The 21944-nt window shown below is 33.3% G+C and overlaps 1 protein-coding gene across 2 annotated transcripts; it reads left to right on the forward strand.

Moving 5' to 3' along the window:
- The first annotated feature begins 557 nt into the window (after positions 1 to 557).
- LOC106074878 (acyl-CoA-binding protein-like) lies at positions 558 to 17018 on the forward strand. 2 transcript variants are annotated; one of them, XM_056041057.1, is made up of 5 exons: positions 558 to 649; positions 1092 to 1249; positions 11992 to 12106; positions 15867 to 15929; positions 16361 to 17018. In XM_056041057.1, exons 2-5 carry the CDS (start codon positions 1232 to 1234, stop codon positions 16429 to 16431), a joined length of 267 nt encoding a protein of 88 aa, XP_055897032.1. In that variant the 5' UTR covers positions 558 to 649; positions 1092 to 1231; the 3' UTR covers positions 16432 to 17018. The 2 variants fall into 2 exon arrangements, with proteins under 2 accessions (XP_055897032.1, XP_055897025.1); XM_056041050.1 differs by lacking the exon at positions 558 to 649 and having other exon boundaries at positions 1004 to 1249.
- The last annotated feature ends 4926 nt before the right edge of the window (positions 17019 to 21944 follow it).

Consider the following 21944-nt stretch of genomic DNA (forward strand, 5'->3'; position numbering starts at 1 on the left):
TATATTGGTCTAGTCTTCTGAACGCTCTGAACATAAAAATGAGAACGAGGAAGAGGAAAGAAGACATCATCTTCAAAAAATTACAAAATTTACATTAATTACATGTGAGATTTCAATAATATATTATGCCTGAAGAGTGTCGTCATTTGTTAAACAGTGGCAATCGGTTTAGAATAACTAATTTGTGTTAATTATTTGTCTTTTTTTTTAAGCTGATGTCTTATGACTTTGAAGGCTTCATAATAATAATGGCCCGAATGTTATTTTATTGTTTTTACTTGATCCGGCAGGGTACCGTTACTTATATTCATGTTTATTGTATTTTCTATACAGTCATTCACCCCTGCAGCAGTTTATCTTTGTTACTAGAATCTAGGTAGCTCTTCGGCTCATCCAATTCTAATCTTCTAGATCTAGAATCTAGATCTATCTCTATAACTATAGGCCAAATCTTTTTCCTAACTTTTTTTTTTTAAGTCAATTTTTTTCTCAAATCTTGGTATTTTTGTAAAGATCTATCTTGGGCCTTTTGAAAAATCCCATTGTCAGCAGAGATTGTGTACTTTAACCTCTGTTACTGTTAGCCAATGTAGACAAGATCTAGCTAGGTCTATAAAGTATAAAGTTGCCGGCTTTTAAGCAATTTGGTGTACTTATATTCCAGATCTAGACAATCTAGTTTTTCCTAATCAGTATACATTTAGATTTTAGATCCGTTGGTGTACATCGAATCAGACTCTAGCTAGATCTATCACCAATATCTATTAAATAAATTCTATTATTAATTATTTATTATAATATTATTTTTAAGTAGATCTAGATCTATTTGACGTATTATAATTATTTATAAGTCTATACTGACTATAGTCTATATTTATAAGTATAAGTCTATATTTATAAGTCTATTATATAGTCTAAGGCTAAGAATAAGATTTAAAATCTTGGATCTTTTGTTTTATTTTAAGTTCACTGCCAGTGCCATTAACTCACTATCTTACTTTTAGATTTAGTATACTAATACTTAGAGTTAGAGTTTTAGTATTAGTATACTATAATTAGATCTAGATCTTACTCTACTCACTACTCTCTAGTCACTGGTGTAGCTAGATCTAGATTATTCTAGATATAAATCTATCATCTAATTTCTCAATTGTTAAACTGTTAAAGTACTAGATCTAGTTACCAAATCTATATAACTAGTAGAGTCAGAGTCTACATTATACATTCTACAATGTCTGAACTGGAAAAGGTAAAATGCATGATTTTTGTATAAATTGGGACTATAAATGTATAAATTACTATAAATGTAGAGTAATATAGACTATTGTTCTAATCTAATAAATAGATCTTAAATTTTACTTCTATTTTTTAAAAATAAAATTCTAAACTCTTTTAATCATGTATTAATTTTAAAATTTTATATTATTTAATATTAGGTACCAGTTGATTGAGTTTCACTGGGATAAATTTGGTGGTTAAAGGTGATTCAGAGGTGTACATCTTATTGGAATATTGGCTGCTAGAAGGGCAGAACTAGAATTATCTGTAATAATAGCTCCTGCTTTGTTGTATATAAATCTAATTCATTTTAGCTATGGCTCTGTCTAAACTTCAACTCTATGACATCTCTGGAACTGTTATAAATAGTTTGAGGAGACAGTCACATCTTGCATATTATTGAGCAATGATCTGAATTCTGAAAATATTTTGTAGTATATATATATATACATACACATTTATATATATATATATATATATATCTTAGATATAAGGAGAGACATAATCATTTATATAAATAAGTAAAATTACACTTAAACATTCTATACTAGAATATAAGATAGAAGATAAACTAGTCCTGACTCACATTATATTGCTGTATATTGACAATATATATATTGTCAAGTGTTTTGTTAGTAAACAGGTCAGATGTCAGGTACAGAAGTAATGCCAGATTTATTTATTTTTTAATAGAGGGATTGGGGGGGGGGGACCAGTTCTTTTCTTTTATATTTTTTGTAACAAGTAAGTTGAAGTTTTAACTATTAGCCATAGTTTCCTCTTATCTTATATAATACAGATGTTACTTCAAAAAAGGATGATTACGTCCTACGCGTCATGCATTCAGTCATGCATATTAACCAATGACTTAAATTCTGCCAAGTCACTGGTTTTCCTAGCTAGCTCAGGCAACCCATCTTATGCTCTAATAGCACTAGGGAAGAAGGAGTATTTGTAGAACTTTGTCCTAGCATATGGGATGTGGAATGTGCCATTATCTTTTGTGTCTTTCTGAGTATTTTATTAAATTTTGTTTTTGTATTTGAAGATTATGCTTCAGTGTTTTATGTATAATTGCTACTTTACTTTTGAGTCTTCAGTCCTGAACTTGACTTAATCCTGTGCACTCCCAGGGGAGCATAGGGCTGCAACCACACCTCTCCACCGAACTCGGTTCTGAGCAGCTTTCTTCATTTGCTCCCATGTCATTCCAGTACCCTCAGCTTCACTGATGACTGACCTCTTCCAGGTTTGCTTGGGTCTGCCCACTTTCCTCTTTCCTTGTGGTTCCAGTCAAGTGCCTGCCTTGCAACATTGGTAGCTGGTTTTCGCAGGGTGTGTCCTATCCAGCTCCATTTTTGTTTTGTGATGTCTTGGGCTATGGGCTTTTGTCTAGCTCTCTCCCACAAATCGATAGTTGTTATCTTTTCTGGCCACCTAATTCCTAATATCCGGTGTAGGCATCTGTTAACAAAGGTCTGGAGCTTTTCCATATTTGTTTCTGAACCGTATAGAAGGACAGACTTAATGTTTGTATTATAGATTCGTATCTCTAGTCAAATGTGAATATTTGTTTGTTATGAATCTCACTGCTCTATTTTGTGTCTGTTCCATTTTCTTAATGTTTTCTTGAGTTGAGGGGTCCGAAACAGAGGATGCGTATTCTATTATTGGCCTAACCAAGGTTAAATAGCATTTTAGTTTTATATTCTTATTTGATTTATAGAAATTTCGTTTAATAAACCCTAATGCTTTGTTTGATTTTTTATAGCTTCATCAATATGGGGATTCCATGATAGTTTTTCATTTATTATAACACCTCTACTAGGTATTTTGCATTTTTAGTCTGTGTTACTGGTTTGCCATGAATAAGATAAATGGAATTAATTTGTTTTAGTTTTTTTGTTACTCATAATTTAATAACTGACATTTTTCTGGGTGGAAAGACATGCTCCAATTTGATTCCCATTTCTGTAATTAATCTAATTCTCTTTGTAAAATTTCTGTATTGTGTGTTGTTTTTATTGTTCTATATATTATGCAATCATCTTCGAATAATCTGACTTTTGTTGCTGAACTAATGCAATTTGGTAAATCGTTTATGTAAATTAAAAATAGTAGTGAACCTAAGACTGTTCCTTGTGGTACACCTGAGTTTACTGTTATCGGTGTTGATTTAGAGCCATTTGTTATTACAGCTTGTTCTCTCCCTATCAGAAAATCTTTAATCCACTGATGCAATGGACTATCAATGCCAAAATATTTTAATTTTTAAGCAAACTTGCACCCCCCTGCAAAATATCCTGTGGGCCTGTTGATCAACATTTAATATATATTTTGTTTCAGTGGTCATTTTGGCACACAATTTTTTCTAAAGCTTCTTTATATATATATATAACGGTATACAAGTACGCATCTTGCATATTTAGTGCACAAATGAACTCGAAAGTTTGTGAATAACATATGCATTGCCCCAGTAACTAAAAAAAGACAAATGAAAAAACAAAACAAGATGTTACTAATCACATATATATATATATATATATATATATATATATAGATAGTACATCCATGCCTTATGATCATAACATCATTTCCAGGTACTGCTACTGACAAAGGGTGACATTTTGACATGCTCCAGAAAATTTTGTGATAAAAACTAAATGTGTGAATATTTTGAAAATAATGTACTGAATAATTTATAACTTTATGCTATATTAATTTTCTGGATTGCTGCATTTCATGTATGTTATGTGCTTGTATGATTTTATGGATTTCATTCTTGTGAAATAGTGGGAATACACATTTTCATATATGTGTGTGTTTGTGTTCTATCATGCATCTAAGTATATTTTGTATACATGTGTGTTTTGTATTCTGTCTTATTTTTAAGCAAAGAGCAATAGATATAGTTATTTTTGTCCATTAGATTTAGGATTTAAGTTAGCTATTACTTGGATTATGATGTGTGTGTGTGTGTCAAAAAAACAAAATGAAACAATTATACAATTTTTGTTTGCTTAAAAATGTTTATCTTTCCTAAGAACCCACACCCCAACAACCAATGGGTCAGAGTTTTCACAGATGGATCCTCTAAAAAATCCAACACAAATGGAAGAGCTGGTATACTTTTTGGAAAAGTCACGTGCAGCTGACAGCCATAGAGCAGAAAGGCTAGCACTTGAACTAGCAGCTACACACTAATTAACTACTCATGTACACCTAGCAGCCAAATTGTTTTACAGACCGATGCCAAAAACAAAAAACTCTGATACCATCTTCTTCAAAGTTGCATACTTTATCAAGAGGCCCAAACAAGACTCTGGCCCCAAAATCCTCCTATAGAAGAAAAACTATACACAGGGTTCGTACTCGGTCTGAAAAGTCTGGAATTTTAAAAAATGAATTTCAGTCTGAAAAAAGTCTGGAAAATCAGTACTTTTCACTCCGACTGAACAAAAATGTCTGGAAAAAGTCTGGAATTTAAAAAAAAAAGAAAAAATATTTCTCGCAAAAAAAAAAAGTCTCGGTTTCGTTTTATAATGATAGCGGCTAGCCTAGAAATCTATATTTAAATGTAGTAATGCATCCGGCGGAAAGGCGCGTTCTGCGCATGACTAGATCTACTAAAACATCCGTTTATTTGAATCCGTATCATTGATGATTCCTGCATTGTCTTGTCAGTCTGGCGGTTGACAACATCGTGACTCTAGACACGGCCTATTTTGTTTTTTCTGTGACTTGTGTGAAAATGGGAAAATGTTATTTTTCAAATCAGTGGCTTGAAAAAATAGAATATAAACTATGGTTACAAAGTGATCCTAAAAATGTTCGCAATGCTGTCTGCCGTATTTGTAAAAAAAACCTTTGATGTTTCTAATATGGGTGAACATGCTTTAAAAAGCCATGCAAAAGGTCTAAACCACAAACGAGAAGTTGATCGCATTCACAAGGTTGAGGAAGGAAAAATACATGTGATGGTTGACTATTTTACTACATTTAAATTTAGGTGAGTATTTTTTATCAACTAGAGCTATATATTAGATCTAGAAATCTAGAATCTAGATCTATATATTTATTTACAATTGGATTAGAATCTATGTTAGTAGATGATAGATCTAGATTCTAGATCTATGTACTAATACTAATGTTACATATTGTAACATATAGATCTAGATGTAACCTAGTTTAAGTTGTAGATCTAGATCTATATTACTTATTAGACTTGGATTAATTAAAAGTCTAGGTCACGTCTAAATCTAACATTAAAATTTATTATAGATTTATTTTATTCTAGATCTAGAGTAATTCTAGACCTAGTCATTTCATCTAAGACATTCTAAGAACTCAAATAGATCTCTAGAAAAGCTATAGATTTATCCTAGATCTAGTAGATATATTAGATCTTCTGATCTAGAATGTAGTTTAGTAAACTTAAAAGAGTATTATTCTATGACTGTAGTCACATTGTGATTGTAGTGAGATTATGAAAAAAAAAAAGAGTAATGATTCTTGTTATTTATTCATCTAAATTTTGGAACTTGAATAGATCTGGTAGTTTCTAAATTCAATAATATAACCAAGATGTGTACAAATTTACTTTTTAAAAATTTAGCTTGTATTTACTTTTTTTTTCCCTCGTTTCAGAAAATCAACATCCTCGCATGCATCTACTGAACCATCTTCTTTAGCCAACTCACCCACAACTTCATCTTCTAAAAAACCACTCCTTGCTACTGGAGATAGTGTTTTGACTGCTGAAGTGCTTCACTGTTTGAACTTGGTGGAAAAGCACAATTCTTTTAATAGTAGCAACAGTAGTTCGGATCTGTACAAAAAAATGTTTCCTGACTCAGCTATTGCTTCTGGTTTTTCCTGCTCAGAAAGGAAGGCAGCATATATGTCAACGTTTGGCATATCCCCATACTTGGCTGAATTACAACGAAAGGCTGTCCTCTCTGAAAAAGATTATGTGCTTTTGTTTGATGAGACACTAATTGGCCCACTACAATCAAAGCAGCTAGATGTTCATGTGCGTTATTGGAATGGCAGTAGTATAACAACAAGATACCACATGTCATATTTTCTAGGCCATTCAAGGGCTGATGACCTCCTAGATAAATTAAGAGAATCTAGCAGATTCTTTAATAGAAGTGGACTGCTACAGCTTTCCATGGATGGTCCAAACGTCAACTGGAAAGTTTTTGACATCTTTCAGAGCTTATGCAAGAGTCTTCTGTAAAACTTTTGAATGTGGGATCTTGTGGAATCCACATTGTTCACAACTCATTTAAAGCAGGCCATTCTGCCACATCCTGGGATATTGGATCCTGGCTGTCAGCATTACACTGGTTGTTTAAAGACAGTCCAGCTAGACGGGAAGATTTTATTAATCTTACAGGGACAAGTACATTTGCTTTGAGATTTTGTGGACACAGATGGCTGGAAAATGTTCCTACTATTCAGAGAGCTCTACAAATATGGCCAGCAGTGAACATGTACTTAAACAAAATAAAGGGTGATAAATCTAAAGAACCCACATGTAAGTCATACAAAAATCTTGTGGACTTTGCTGCTGATGCTCTGCTAGAAGCCAAGCATCAAATTTTTTTGTCCATTGCACAAGAACTCCAGCCTTTTCTGACTAAATATCAGACGGATTCACCTATGATGCCATTCATTGCTGAAGATTTGTTCACCACAATTAAATCTTTGCTAAGAAGGATACTTCAGGCTGAAACACTGAGCAAATTAAAAAGTCCACGTGATCTTATTGCTCTTGATCTTAAAAGTAAGGACATCTTTTTGGCCTATTCAAAAATTGAGATAGGAATTGCTTCGTCTAAGGTGTTGCAGAAGATTAAGGCAACAGATCTGCAAATAATGACTCTTAAAAAATGAGTGCAGGCAATTTATTTCAAGTCTGGTGGCTAAATTACTAGACAAATCACCAGTTATGATTCGTTTAGTACAGAAACTGTCCTGTCTGAATCCATCATTGATGGCATCATCTCCCCATCTCCTATCAGCTTCCCGATTTAGGGATTTGTTAAGAATTCTGGGAGATTCAGGAAGGATTTCTTTAAATGAATGTGACCAGATTTACAACAAATTTATCAAATGCCTGGAAGCTTTGGAAGAAAACAATGTGAAACTAAAGTTTGAATAGTTTCATCCAGCAACAGAGCGTTTGGATGATTTTTTATACAACAATTTTAAACCACTTGATGCAGCTCTCTGGGATGTTTTGAGACCCTTACTTTTGTTATCTCATGGCCAGGCGACTGTTGAAAGAGGATTTTCATATAACAAAGAAGTCATGATTGAAAATATGCATGAGGAAACTTTAGTTGCACAGAGAAGAATATGTGACTTTTTGAAAGTAAATGGTGTTTTAGATGTAGCCATTACCAAACCTTTACTGACAGCTGCTGCCTCTGGACGTCAGAACTATCATCAGTATTTGGAAAAACAAAAGACTAAAAAAGCTGAGATGGCCAAAAATTTGAAAAGAAAAAGACATGATGATGAGCTGTCAGACTTGAAAGCAAAACGGAAAAAGCTCATGGAAGAAGAAAAATTTTTAAGGTCATTGGCTGACAAATATGCAGATGAGGCAGAAGCAAAACAAAATTTTAAGCTTTTGTCAAAGTCTAATGACATGCGCCACGAGGCTAAAGTCAAGTCAGCTGAACTGGTTGTTCTAGAAAGAACAATACAGTCAAAGCTCCAGGAGCTTTTAGACTGTTGAGTTTCTCATCATCTGTATATATGTATATATTAATCTCTTTATGTAAGTAAAGAAAATGTTTTTTTATTTAATCATATATTATTTGTCTTTTTAAAAATTGGTACGATTTGATGAATTTTTTGAGTCTGGAAATTTTTTTTGAAAGTCTGGAAAATGTCTGGAATTTAATTTTACTGATTTGGAAACCACTGCAGAGTTCATCTCTGATATAGGATTACTGATCTGAACCCTATGACATGAAAAAATGAGAACAATTAAGAAGAAAAAGAAGTTGAATTTATATAGATGTTATCTCCAACTAAAAAAGAGAAAACTGATGAATATCATCCTGTGCATTTTGCACAACTCCTCTGTCTTGTAAATGATAAAATACTCTTGACTGATTTATCAAGAGATTTCTGTCCCATGTAGATTTGTGTGAAGTTTTGTACACAGATCCGTTTTAATTCCCAGAAATGGTTTTGATAAATTTGCAGTCTGAATGTAGCAATTCTAGAAAAATCGCAAGCTTTATATTAAAATTTGGATTTAATTTTCTCTATTTCCCCAAAATTGCTGCAGCCTATATATAAAACTTAAATAAAAATGTTCCGTATAGATTTCCATATTTTTTAAAAGCATATATTTTCTTTGGTGACCAGTCACTTCATCCTAGGTCATTTCATCCCTTGGTCACTTCATCCCATTCATCCCCCGGTCATTTCATCCCCAATTAAATATTTTTCTTTTTTCATTGTTTAATTGTGCTGTTAAGGCTTTGACAGTAAGCCCTCATTTCATGTAATATATAAATATGAATTTGTAGAATTCTTTTTGGTATTTTTTGACATGTTACTAATGCGTTTATAGTGTTTCCTCTTCCACTTTGCATTCTTGATGAGAAATCTTATAATATATTGTAAATCTGGGTGTGTACTTAGCTATAGCGCTTCTATTGGATGTGGGGGATGTAATATTATCCTGCGCATGACATAATGATCAAAGGACGAGGTTTGGTGGAAGTAGTGAAAATTATTTGAGAGATAGAAGTGCGATTAGAATAATTATGATCATGCCGCTGATAACTTATCATCAAAGGCCAAGTAGTGGAAATCTTTTGAGAGATAGAAGTGCAATTAGAATAATTATGACCATGCCGCTGATAACTTATCACTTATCACCAAGGTGTGGTGGAAGTACAACCATGTTTCACTTTATTTTATTTTTCAATCGCTCTTTCTTGACATTGGGCGGGTCATTTTTAGCCTCGAAATAAGGTTTTATTTTTTTTCTTATAAAGGCTGACTTAGTTGTCAGGAAAATTTTTTTTACATTAACTCTATATTTATACATGTTAAATTTTTATTCTATAAATTAGCATTTAATTTTAATTTTATTCTTATCTAATGTGTTTCACTTTTTGTCATTTTAATAAAAAATAAATATTGCTAATTTCTTGATTTTTACAATTACTATTTGTTAGATAAAATAATCAGATGATGAAAATAATGGGGGATGAAATGACCGGGAACCATTTTCTTTATTTTTTCGAACCCAATACCATCAAGATGGCATATACCACGCGATCAGGCTGTCATCAATTGTTTGCTGATTCATTAATGAAATAGTCAATGATGTTTTTTTCATGTGGTGGAATGTGTACTATATTTGTATATACCGGTATACTATAGTATAGCATCTAGAAAATACAAAATGCTTAAAAGTTTTATAAATTATCATCAAAACTTTTTGTGCCAAAATAACCCATACCAAAACATCATGTGCCCTTGGTATTTAATCATTTTCTCCCATAGACAATCTATTCCACTTATGCATTTGTCCAATACTATTTTATTTTGTGTTTGATAATAAAGTGTCTTTAAATTTAAAATGTTTTGTATAATAATTATGTTCTAATGTGTAATTAAAAGATATTTAGACATGTCTTTTACAATAATTACAATCTGATCTTGCCTCTCTTGACATAAACAGGTTCCCAGATAATCCTGTTTTTTTTTTTCAATAGTAAATTTTTAACCTTAAAAAACTACTTGTCATACAAGGATAAATTTGGTGCTTTAAAAAATTTATTTCTTGTTCTTCAACCATTTAGCTTTTATTAGTGTACTAGCATTACCCTTTGGCTACTCCAGTTGATTTGCTTCCTGGCTAAATACCCGTATTGTTAATTTTGCTATGGACCCCTTTCCATTAAAATTTTTTTTCGCACTTATAACAATATAATAATATTTCTAAACACTCTCAATTCTGGCCTGTGAGTTCTTTTTCTTTCCCCCACCATTTTCGCCCTGCACATAAAAAAATGGAATTTTAGTTTCTGTTACATCTGATTGGCATGTTCCACTTAATAATGCTACTCTTGCCAATTCGATTACCATTATCACTTATTCCCCTCACACACACTGCCTGGTCGTGCGGTTTGCAGGCTGGACTGTCGTTCAGACTTATCGATGGTCCCGGGTTCAAACCCTGCCCGCTCCCATCCCCCGTTGTCCTGCAGGAGGTTTGGACTAGGAAGTAATTATCTTCAACTCTGAAGGAACTTCCGAAATAAGTAAAACATAAGTAAAACATTTTACAAACATACATCCTACACCTTAGAAAGTAGTCCTACATATTTTTCGACTTTTCAGCTTTTTATTAAAATATTTGAATGGCTCTTTGATGTTTTCAAACACAGTCAATTTTTTTTTTATCAACTGTTTAAAATAATCTCAACTGTACTGGGTTATAAATTCCATTTCAAATTTCAACTTTTATGCATCACTTTGATTTATTTTTTTTTATTTTTAACTGCCTAATGAGGGGAATCTGGGTAAAGTTTCCACATTTGTTCAAAAGTGTCTTTCATCAGAGATTTTATGTTACCATTAAAATACTGTATAATTTAAAAAAAAAAAAGAATGAAGACCCTGCCATGATGGTGTAAACCAAACATATTTATTTTGTCAAGGAGGGAAAAAAAAAGAGGCAGTTAAGATAAGTCCAACATTTATAAAGTCAAAGAACCAGGTATGGTAACTAAGTTGATGGACAGCTGCTTAGCTAACAATGTATGGCAGTGTAAAGAGGAGTTGAACCTATGTATGTTTTAAGTCAAGTGACATACTTAGGTGTGGAATAGTGATTCGTAAATGAAGTAAAGAATAGAAAAACAGATGATGTCAGTGGTGATAATTACTGATGTCTGGACTTTACTCTAGATCTTAGATCTAGTTATCTTAAATCCAACCTCCTTAAGATTAGACCAGATTACCAGTTCATTCTAGAAGTACTGGCCAAGTTTCTTAGCTGCAGTTTTTGAACAATTGCTAACATTAGCTTTCAATATGGTACCTATTAGTTGTTTGCTTCCTAATGTTTAGAATAATTCATATCACATGCAGTTGTTTTACCTGTCTAATGACAGTCTTGATATGGTATATAAATCATCATATATATATATATATATATCAAATAGTGTAAATCCTGTGAAGTTTTTATAGGCTCAAGATATAAAGGCACACCAAAAAAAGGTTTCTCAAACCAAAAAATGTGTGTCTGCATACCCTTTAGCCAGCATTTCATTGTATTCTGAGATTCAGAAATTAATTCATTTGTTGAATAAAAGGCATTATTTCTCTAGTAAGCTGTGTGCAGGTCTAATAAGGGTTAATTTAGGTACTGTAGGAGTGGTCTGCTAAAGTGTGAGACATTTAACATAGTCTAGCATGTAATACATGATGTATGTTTGTAATGGGTCAGATCATCCTCTAGTTCAGCTAGATGGGGTTGTTTTTTTTGGCACAAATTATGTTCTAGATTTTGTTAGAAGGATGGTAAATGACTCTGGAGAAATTTGACCATTGATTTAAGAAAAGTACCTGGTATAGATTGCTGCTGACAAAGATGTATGGAAATAACTTTTTAAACCCCCAAAGTTTGATAAATGCTGTTAATAAATGACTTTAATTTGCTTTTAGACATTTAAACAAGCAGCTGAAGAAGTGACCAAATTAACCAGAGAACCCTCAAATGATGAAAAATTAGCTATATATGGCTTATTTAAACAAGGCACAGTTGGTGATTGCAATATAGGTAAATTCATTCTACTTATGTATGTGTATTATATGCGATGTAAAATTTGTTTACATTCATTTTGCTCATTTCTAGTAGATTTTTTTTTATTTACATTGATGTCAAAGGTAACACAAGGTTATGATATCATGCTTGTTTCTTTATTTTTTCATGCCAGCCAAATGCCTGTGTATTTTTTTTAAATCACTCAATAAAAAAAAATCTGATACAGTAGATCTACATTTGACACCATGCTATTCTTGCCTGTTTTCTTTCCTTGTAGAACCATGTCACATGATGGTATTATCAGGGTTTCCATGGCCATGATGTCCTGGAAACCTCATAGAATTTTAAAATATCTCCCTTAATGTCCTGAAATTTCGCCGATCGAAAAAAAAAAGGCATTAAAAAAAAAAAATTGGTATGATTAAATCAGAGGTTGGGCTGGCGCATGCGGAAATAAATTTGAAATGAGTGTTTCTGAGTCTGTGCTGAATGTGTTTACTGCTCCTTGACAATAGGCTATAAGGTATCGTTATCAGATTTTTTTCAGTGAACACAATTTTCATCCGAATTGGATCTACATTGCGCATCTTCAGACATTATTATAATTTGATACTTAATTTTTCCTGTTTCATTTTGTGCCTTTATATTTTCATCGGGCTACATTACCAGACCATATTACTTCAGTGCACTGTGAATTTAACAAATACGGTAGATTAGAGACTAGCTGAGGCAGCCTTACCAGTGCACAGGGCCCTGTGCGAATGTCATATGCGGGCCATGAGCTGTAAGGGTAGACCTCAAAGGCTGTAGTACTTATTGCCAAAATTGAAAGCTTCATCTTGATCACTAAGGTTTTGTAACCTTTTCTTCTAAAAATAATACCAGACAGATGCGCCGTTGTTGTCCTTTATGGCATGGCCCAAGACCTCTTTGGCATGCTTCGGTCATTTAGCGAATATTTACGACACCAGCTATTTTAAAAATTATACTTCTGTCACAGCACTGCTTAGTGTAGATTTTAAATTTTCTACCTCCAGGAGAAGTTGAGATAGGCCTTAAAGCGAAATCTGCTGTCAAAGTAATTAAAAGTAAAGCCAGTGCTAAGTTTCTGCAGACAACAATTCTCAAACTCATTGAAAAATCTCCATTGAAGAATGCAGTTGTCCAGAGTTTAAAATGGCTAAAGCCAAAATACCCATTGCAAGATTTTGATTGCTCCTTAAAGGATTTAGATGCAAGCTTAGTTCTGCTTGGCTTTGTCATGCGGATGACATTATATCAGAATTTACACAATGTTAAAATTACATTTTATTCACAATGTCTGTTCCATTCCCGTCCGTCAGTATCACTTCTGATAGACTAAATATTTGCAAGTGAACACTGAATATGCTAAGCTCTCGAAAGTGATGAGAGGAGTTTTGTATATCATGAATATGGCAATTGTATTTAATTATTAAACCCAAATTACGCCAACTTTGGATATTGTTATAATTATTTGGCCTGAATTGTATGTCCTGGAATTTTATTATTTCTCCTGGAAAAGTCCTGGAATTTCTTATTGACTTTGGTGCAGAAAGCCTATAATATCATGAAGTTTTATTACAATTATGACTTCTTCAAATACCTATAAATTTTCTTTTCATGTTACCTGTAACTTGTAAGAAACTCTTCAGAAGTTTGACTTTAGTAGGCCTACCAACAGAAGTTGTTCAATTGAACGATATGCTGTTTAACTTGTTTATTGCTATAGACCAGATGATAAATTGCTTCATGAGTATTGTGGTTCGTAGCGCTTCTAAAATCTCCTAAAAAAATGTAGTCTTTTAAAATCATAAAATTCTCCTAAAAATTAACAAAATTCTCCTAAAATTGTGTCCACTCTCCTAAAATTTTTACCGAAATTTGTTAAAAAATATGATTTTGCTTATTTCTTGCTAAAAATGTTGATTAAAAAATAAACCAGCATAACTAGTAATTGTTCCTTTCTGATCGCATAATATGACGTTACGGGTTGGCTGTGTAAATGAGTTGACTAGTGACGCATCAGCACCCCTTACACCCACCCCATGATTGAAGATGGCCTTGGCTCAAGCAAGCATTTCACCTGGCATTATTTGTCTGAAGGCAGCGTAAAAATGTTTCCTTTCATTGTTACGACTGAAGACGCGCTAGATCTAGTTTGTAGTACATATTGTCTATAATTAGAGCAATTACCAGCCTAATTTGTAGGCTACACCCCTCCGGGCCCTCCCTCAACTAAAATCTTCTTGTTGTAACAGTAAGAGTGACTTTGCGTCCGTAAATCATGCTAGAAAGAGTATCTATATTTATATCTGAGTTAGATCTAGTGAAGATAATTCACACCTAGTCTGAAAAGGCCGTGAATTTTAGTCAATTTAATGATCTCGATACATCTAATGTCTAGATTACCGGTATTCTAAAAATACGATATATTCTTGATTAACGCTAACTCACTGGAATCTAGTGAAGATTATTCTCACATAGGTGAAAAGTCCGCGAATTTTAGTGACTTAGATTTTGGAGTCTAGATTTACGGTAGATTCAGTGAAGATAATTCGCACACAGCCGTGAAAAGTCCGCGAATTTTAATGACTTAGAACTAGATCTAGAAATAGATTCGGTGTAGATAATTCGCACACAGCAGTGAAAAGTCCGTGAATTTACGCTATATCACTAGAACCTTGTGAAGATAATTCTCTCACAGCCGTGAAAATTCCGCGAATTTTAGTGACTATAAGAGTTAAAGTGCCCAAATTTTGGTGACTTAGATCTAGAGTCTAGATCTACGGTAAATTCAGTGAAGATAATTCTCACACAGCCGTGAAAAGTCCGCGAATTTTAGTGACTTAGATCAAGAGTCTTGATCTACTGTGGATTTAACGAAAAAAAATCGCACACAGCTGTGAAAAGTCCGTAAAAGTTATTTGGTTGTAAAAGCCAGGGAAACTACATAGTTAAAAAAGAAATTGTGCTTGAAAAAAAAAATTAATAGTAATAGGTCTAATACCTCTTTCCCCCCCCCCCCCCCACCACCAATCCAAAAGCCATTATATTTACTAAGCAAATGTCAACTAAACATACAAATAGGCCTATATATTACAGGCTCTGTTTATGGGGAGGATATAAGTTCAGTTAATAAAAGAAAAAAACATTACCTCAAATGCACATCATGACTCTAGTATTTATAAGGCCTACACATAGGAACTAAAAATGTTTATTTCCACCACAGAGACTACACATTATGAAGGCATCTCTAAGAATGTTTTTTTATTTTAAAGAAATGGAATAGCAACCAATTGTAATGTTCTTTAATAAATCTTGGAAAAAAAAGTTGTTTGAGATGACAGTCAAGTTGTTACTTTCATTACATTTTCTGTGGACATACTACAGTTCATGATATTATTTCTGTTCTGTCTGGGATGTTGGCAAGATATTTATTGCTTCCAAAATCAAGTAACAATAATTGATTTGATAGATGCATAGTTTTGTGTATGTTTTACAATGAGTCACACACAAACACATACACATCATACATTTCATCCTTTAAAAAACTCCTAAAATTTGGTCATGGAAAAGTGCTACTAACCCTGAGTATTATAAAGATGTACCTTCATTATGAGCATTTCTTAGCAGCTGATCTTTGTCATTATTGCAATGCTATCTATTTCATCAGCACAATGTTAATCACAACTTATGATTATTAGGACTATTTTACCTAAGGAATGTGATATAACTTGTATATTTGTGTGTTTAGATAGACCAGGATTATTTGACCTAAAAGGTAAAGCAAAGTGGGATGCTTGGAATGCATTAAAAGGTGAACATTTATTTTTCTTTTTGAAAACTAAATTAGTAGTCAACTAGACAAACAGTTTCATTACAGTCATTTCCAACTGACTGGAATTATTATACATTTAAAAACAATTTATTTCAAAAGAAAAAGATAAAATATCTGGAGCTCAAGTTTGAAACTTCAGCTTTAAAAATGTACAAAGGAGATATTAGTGATTTCTGAACGGATTTGTCAGGTTTTGAATGTTCAGTTCAGATCTTCTTATTAGCATTTATATTAGCTGAGACCCATGCTTTATTACAATGAAAAGAAAGATCATAAAGTAGGGAGATCATGCTTTAAATATTAATACTTATTATCAATAGTTGAAATGTGACTGAATACTGGTACTTCTATTAATTCACAGAGGTAAATTTAAAAAAAAAAATAGAAATATTCTATTGTATTTCATACAGGAAAATCCAAAGAAGATGCCATGAAAGATTACATAGCAAAGGTGGAAGAGTTGAAGAAGACTTATTCATAAATGAAATGTCCATGACATGCACACATTGCTGTTAGATTTGGACAAACAATCTGTTTGTTTTTTTAATTTTTTAAGAATCGACATTTTAACTATACCGATGCTTTTTAATTTGCTTCTTTAGAAAAATAAATGATATGTTTTAGTTTTGTTTTCAAATTCATTAACACACTGATAGATTTTTAAAAAATGCACCATAACTCTTATTTAGTTCTAAGTAAAAAAGACAAAAATACCAAAACGAAATTACCAAAACTTGCTTTTGCCACAAGCAACTATTAAAAAGGTGACAGCAATAGCTAATTGCTTCAACATGTTCAAGTCAAAACCGGAATGTGTACTGACCTGCTTTTGTAGGCCAAACAATTTGAAAACCCTGGTATGGTGTAAGATTGAATGGGTTTATTGAATTCTTTGGACGTATGTTATACACGTGTTGCAGGTCGTATTAAGACTGAATGCCATGTTGAAGTAATGTTTTATTCTTTTTGTTGTTGTTATCAAATTTGAAATATTTGTCAAATGTTTTGTGCAGCGCCCAAATATATATATATCAATAATTTTTAATTAAAATTTTTATTTTTCTGAAAGTATTTGTTCCATTTTATTGCCGTATTAAGTTAAATCAAAGAAACAATGCTTAAGACTTGTAACATTATTTTATCAAGGTATGTAAAATTATCTACTTGATCTATGGTCTGAGAGTCCACTTCTATATCTCCAATTTATTTGTTGTTTACTTTAAGTACTTTTGCTTTTTGGTGGTTTATTTTGAGGCCTACTCTTTTTCCTACTTCACTTAAAGCTGTGACCTTTTCTTGCATATCCTGTAGTCTATGTGATAATAGGGCTATTTCATCGGCGAATTCCAGATCTTCCAGCTTTTGTGTGAGAGTCCATTGGATTCCTTTTACCTGAATTTGAGTAGGCTTCTTTTGTGACCCAATCCAATACTAGAAGGAACAGGAGTGGTGAAAGAAGACATCCTTGTTTGACTTCTGTTGTGACAGGAAATTCCTCTGTCAGCTTGCCACAGTGGGCTACTTGCACTGGCGGATCCAGAACTTTGGAGTGGGGGCGGGGCGATTTTTTTCCAAACCCTAACATATATAGATATATGAGAATAAAATAAGACTGTTTCTCAATCTTCGGCGAAAAAAAAACAGTCATGTTGAGGCCTTTCTCTTGCAAGCTTGGGGGTCTGGTAGAGCACTGTAAGCTTCCTCAGTGGGGTTTGGGGCGAAGCCCCAACACCCAAAAGCGTTTTCTTGCACTTTTCACTGCAGAAACGCATTCTCCTGACATCTACAGCTCATTATTTGTCAGTGGGGTTCGGGGCGAAGCCTCGACGCTAAAAGCGTTTTCTGGCATTCTTCACTGCAGTAACGCATTCTCCTGACCTACAGCTCATTATTCATTCCATTATAAAGGACCTTTTCAATAATGTGGAAAAATATTCTAATATGAAGTTATAGTCCCTTAATACATTGCAAATACAACTGATTTGTTCTTTGAAAAGATAAGATACCCCACATATTTAGATTAAGGCTTTGAGGATCGCCGCCAAAAAAAAAATTCGATTAATAATATTCAATAGAATTCAAGCATAAATTGTGAGTTATAGTCCTAAATTTATTTAACTAGAAAAATATGAGATAGAGTAAAGGTTGGAAAAGTCGACTAGGAAAAGATTATCTGGCTTTTGAACTCATCTCAACCGTGACTGTTATATTGAAAAATTTCGTTTGAATTATAACTTTTCCAAAGCAAAGTCTTTCTTAAAATAGTTATGATAAATTCATGTGAAATTACACAAACTATGTCTGGAAAGGGGAAGGGCGGTAAAATAAAAACGATTAATCCTCGCTCCTTTTTTATAATTTCTGCTAATGATTGCATTTTGCATTAAAGAATAGGGGTTGGGCGACTCGATATAAGAATTTACTTTATAGCATATATAAATTATATTAGTGACAGATTTTTTTAATTTTGTAATTTCTTACTATACAAAAAGAAAAAGTATTGGTTTGTCCGATGGGGGGAAGGTGATTGCATGTATCGCACTTCCACCTCTTTATATTATATAGATATTCGACTAATTTTGTTCACATACTATGATTTCTCCATAAAAGTAGGACCGCCCCCCCCCCCACACACACAAAGAGTTTTGGAAGGGAAGGGCAGTAGAGGTATTCGCTCCTCCCCTTCCAATCGGCCAACATGTGAACGACATAATATAATAAAGACCGGTTAAAATACCAATAACAAGTTTTAATCATATAGATATTTAACTTATTCTGTTAGTAAGCTGATTTCTACAAATAAATAGGACCGCCCCCCCCCCCCCCACTCGAAAGTTTATGGTGGGGGGGGCGGATTGATGCCATCGCCCCCTCCCGAACCTACCAAATCGGTCAAAATACTAGAGGGGGGGGCGAAATAATATAAAAATAGGTTGAAATATAAATAATTAGTATATATTATTAACATAAGTAATAAATTCGTATACATATTGTGTGAAATCTATACTAAAATTCGTCCGCCCCCTTCGGGGGGGGGGTCGGCCCAGTGGGGGGGCCATCGCCCCTACCGCCCCCCCCCCTGGATCCGCCAGTGGCTACTTGGCAGGTGAAACCATCATAAAGGTTTAAATTCATTGTTATTCTTTTATTTGGGATCCCGTAATGTCTCATTACTGTCCAGATAGATTCTCTGTCGATACTATCAAAGGTATTTTCAAAGTCGACAAATGTTGCATAAAGAGGAGATAGCCATTCGACACATTGTTCTACAATTATTCTGAGTGTTGCTATTTGGTCAGCACAATATTTCCCTTTTCTGAATCAGGCCTGTTCTTCCATCAGGTGTTCATCACATTCTGTTTAGCAAGATTCTGCTAAAAATCTTGCTTGGTACTGACAACAAAGTGATGCCTCGCCATTTCTCACATTGTGATAGATCTCCACTCTTTGGTAGTTTTATTAGCAAGCCCTTTTTCCACTCACCGGGAGGTGTTTCTGTTAACCACATTTGTTGAATAGTTAGTGCAGTTTGTCAACTATTTCACTTCCTCCTTATTTTAGGACTTCTGGTGGTAGAGTAGAGTACTAAAACTATGACTCTATGTTTACTAGTCTGTGATATTGTGATTCATGAATTTCATTTGCGTAATTTTATTTTTCTCGCTGTTTCTTTTTATTTCATTTGGGGCCACTAATTTTCCAAGGCCGCCCTGCCATGAATAATGTGTAGAAAAGTAAAAACAAACACTCAAGCATTGAAGCATATTTAGATCTAGATCTTTTTAAAGAAGCGTTTCGTTTCTTGGATCAAAACTATATAGCTCCTCCTTCGTGATCGAAGATGATCACATTTCTCATATCCTATGAACTCCAAGATGGCTGTAAAGTCCAAACCCCGTTTTAAAAAGCCGGCCGCATATGTGGCATGGGTAGGTTTGGTCAGTCACAGATAGGCCTGCTTCTTCTCTAAGCTTGTTGTTGCTTCGGCGCTCTTTCACGCTGACCACTCTCTTTGCTTTATATCTCGTGATTGCGACACTCACAGCTCCACACCATGACAAGCGATCGAGAGCTAGTGCTTCCCAGCCGTGAATGTGAATATCACACAGCTGCCCGTACAGAAGTCGTTTGCAAAGGTGATTGTCTGGCATGCGGACTACTAGAAAGGGCCGGAAGTACCATTTTCCTTAAAATCTTTTGCCTTTTTCAGTTAATTAAAAAAAAATTAAGCTGACATTATTAGGCTGTGAATTTAAGTGAAACTGATAGAGAAAAAAATTCTTCACAAAAATACGGGGAGTTGGCTCAAACCATAGACTTATATATACTAGGTATATCTAGACTGGACATGGAGATTTTTTAACATTACAAAAAGTGTTTAGAAAGTTGGATCAAGGCGTTGTTTTGTAAAGTAGTTAAAAGAAGTAAAGTTGTTTTTTTTTCAACCCTAACCTATGTAACATATAATTTAATTTTTAGATATTGAACATCAAAAATAAGAGTACTCTCGTCTCATAATTATTATTTTGCAATTTTTAGATACATAATCTAGAAAAATCTACGTAATCAATCTATTTAAATGTACATAAGATGATTTAAATCAACATGAATTATTTCCATCAAGGATTTTTGAAACAATGGAAACAACAGGAAATGGCTTTGTTTCATATAGGTGAATATCCGAGAAATGATTTTGCATTATTTCTAAACTTTGAAAACTAAAGATCATTACTTTTTCTAAGACAGAAAAGATTGATTGGGGCGACTTCCCTTAGAGCCTGAAAAAAAGAGTTTACGTACATAAAAATCTATATACCGATATATATATAGGTCTGTGAATCGATCAATAACGGATAAGAATTTATTTCCGGTTTCCAACCTAGATATACGTCTATGGCTCAAACCTTGTAGAGCTATAAAAAGAAAAGACATGAAACAAGCGTGTGAAACTACACATTTACAGTAACCGTACTTTAATTGACGAGTCTTTTTACCCAAGATCTGTGTATTTTTTTAAAGACTCTTATTTTAAGTACCGGTACCTGGCATTTTGCGATACACAATTTCACACATAAAAAATAATTATGGAAATAAAAATTGTAATAATTTTAAAAATTATATTAACCGGATCATTTGTAAAGTTAAACTAGGTATATAAGTTAAGACCTAAACATAAAAGTATTTTCCATCATGGCATCCGTTATGACACTTGTCAGCGAATTCTTTCTGGCATTTCTTCCTTTGCCCTATTTCCTTCCTCGTGTTAACTTATCAAACACAGACGCTACTTCACAAAAAAAAAAAAAAAAAAACATGATTGCCCGGTACGTCCTACTCGTATCCCTAGGTCAATCTAGTTATGCATGTTAATCGATGACTTAAACCCTGGTAAGAAGGAGTATTTTTTCAAATCTGTCCTAGTATATGGGACAAGGAACGGGCCTTTATCTTTGTTTCTTTCTGAGTGTTTTATTAGGTTTTGTTTTTGCATTTGAAGACTATGGGTCAGTGTTTTATGTATGGGCTTTGTTGCGTTTATGCGTTTCGTTTCTTTGGTTTAAAACTAGAATTTTAAATTGGGTCGGAAGTACCTTTTTTCCTTATATACCGGTATCTTTTGCATTTTTCAGTTCTCTTTTAAAATTAAGCTGACATTATTAGGCTATAATTTTAAGTGTGCCTGATAGAGAAAAAAATACGGATAGTTGGGATAAAACCCGATAGACCTATTTACAGTACTTTATTTGACGAGTCTTTTACACAAGATTTTTTTTAGGACTAGCTTACTTGAAGTACCCGGCATTTTCCGATACACCATTTCACACTCAAAAATAATTGTAGAAATAAAATTTTTGTGATTTTAAAACTTTTAATGATTTTTTAAAAGGTGTTTTTAAAAAGGTGTTACTGTAATAAATTGTGAAAATTCGCTTGTTATGAATCTCACTGTCTATTTTGTGCCTGTTTTTAATTTCTTAATGTTTTTTTTTTGAG

The sequence above is a fragment of the Biomphalaria glabrata genome, chromosome 1 (genome assembly GCF_947242115.1).
Source record: "Biomphalaria glabrata chromosome 1, xgBioGlab47.1, whole genome shotgun sequence".
NCBI lineage: Eukaryota > Metazoa > Mollusca > Gastropoda > Planorbidae > Biomphalaria > Biomphalaria glabrata.

Coding starts and splice junctions, on each gene's coding strand:
- LOC106074878 (XM_056041057.1), top strand. Junction 12,107..15,866: donor AGTTGGTGATTGCAATATAG/GTAAATTCATTC, acceptor TTGTGTGTTTAG/ATAGACCAGGATTATTTGAC. Junction 15,930..16,360: donor TGCTTGGAATGCATTAAAAG/GTGAACATTTAT, acceptor TATTTCATACAG/GAAAATCCAAAGAAGATGCC.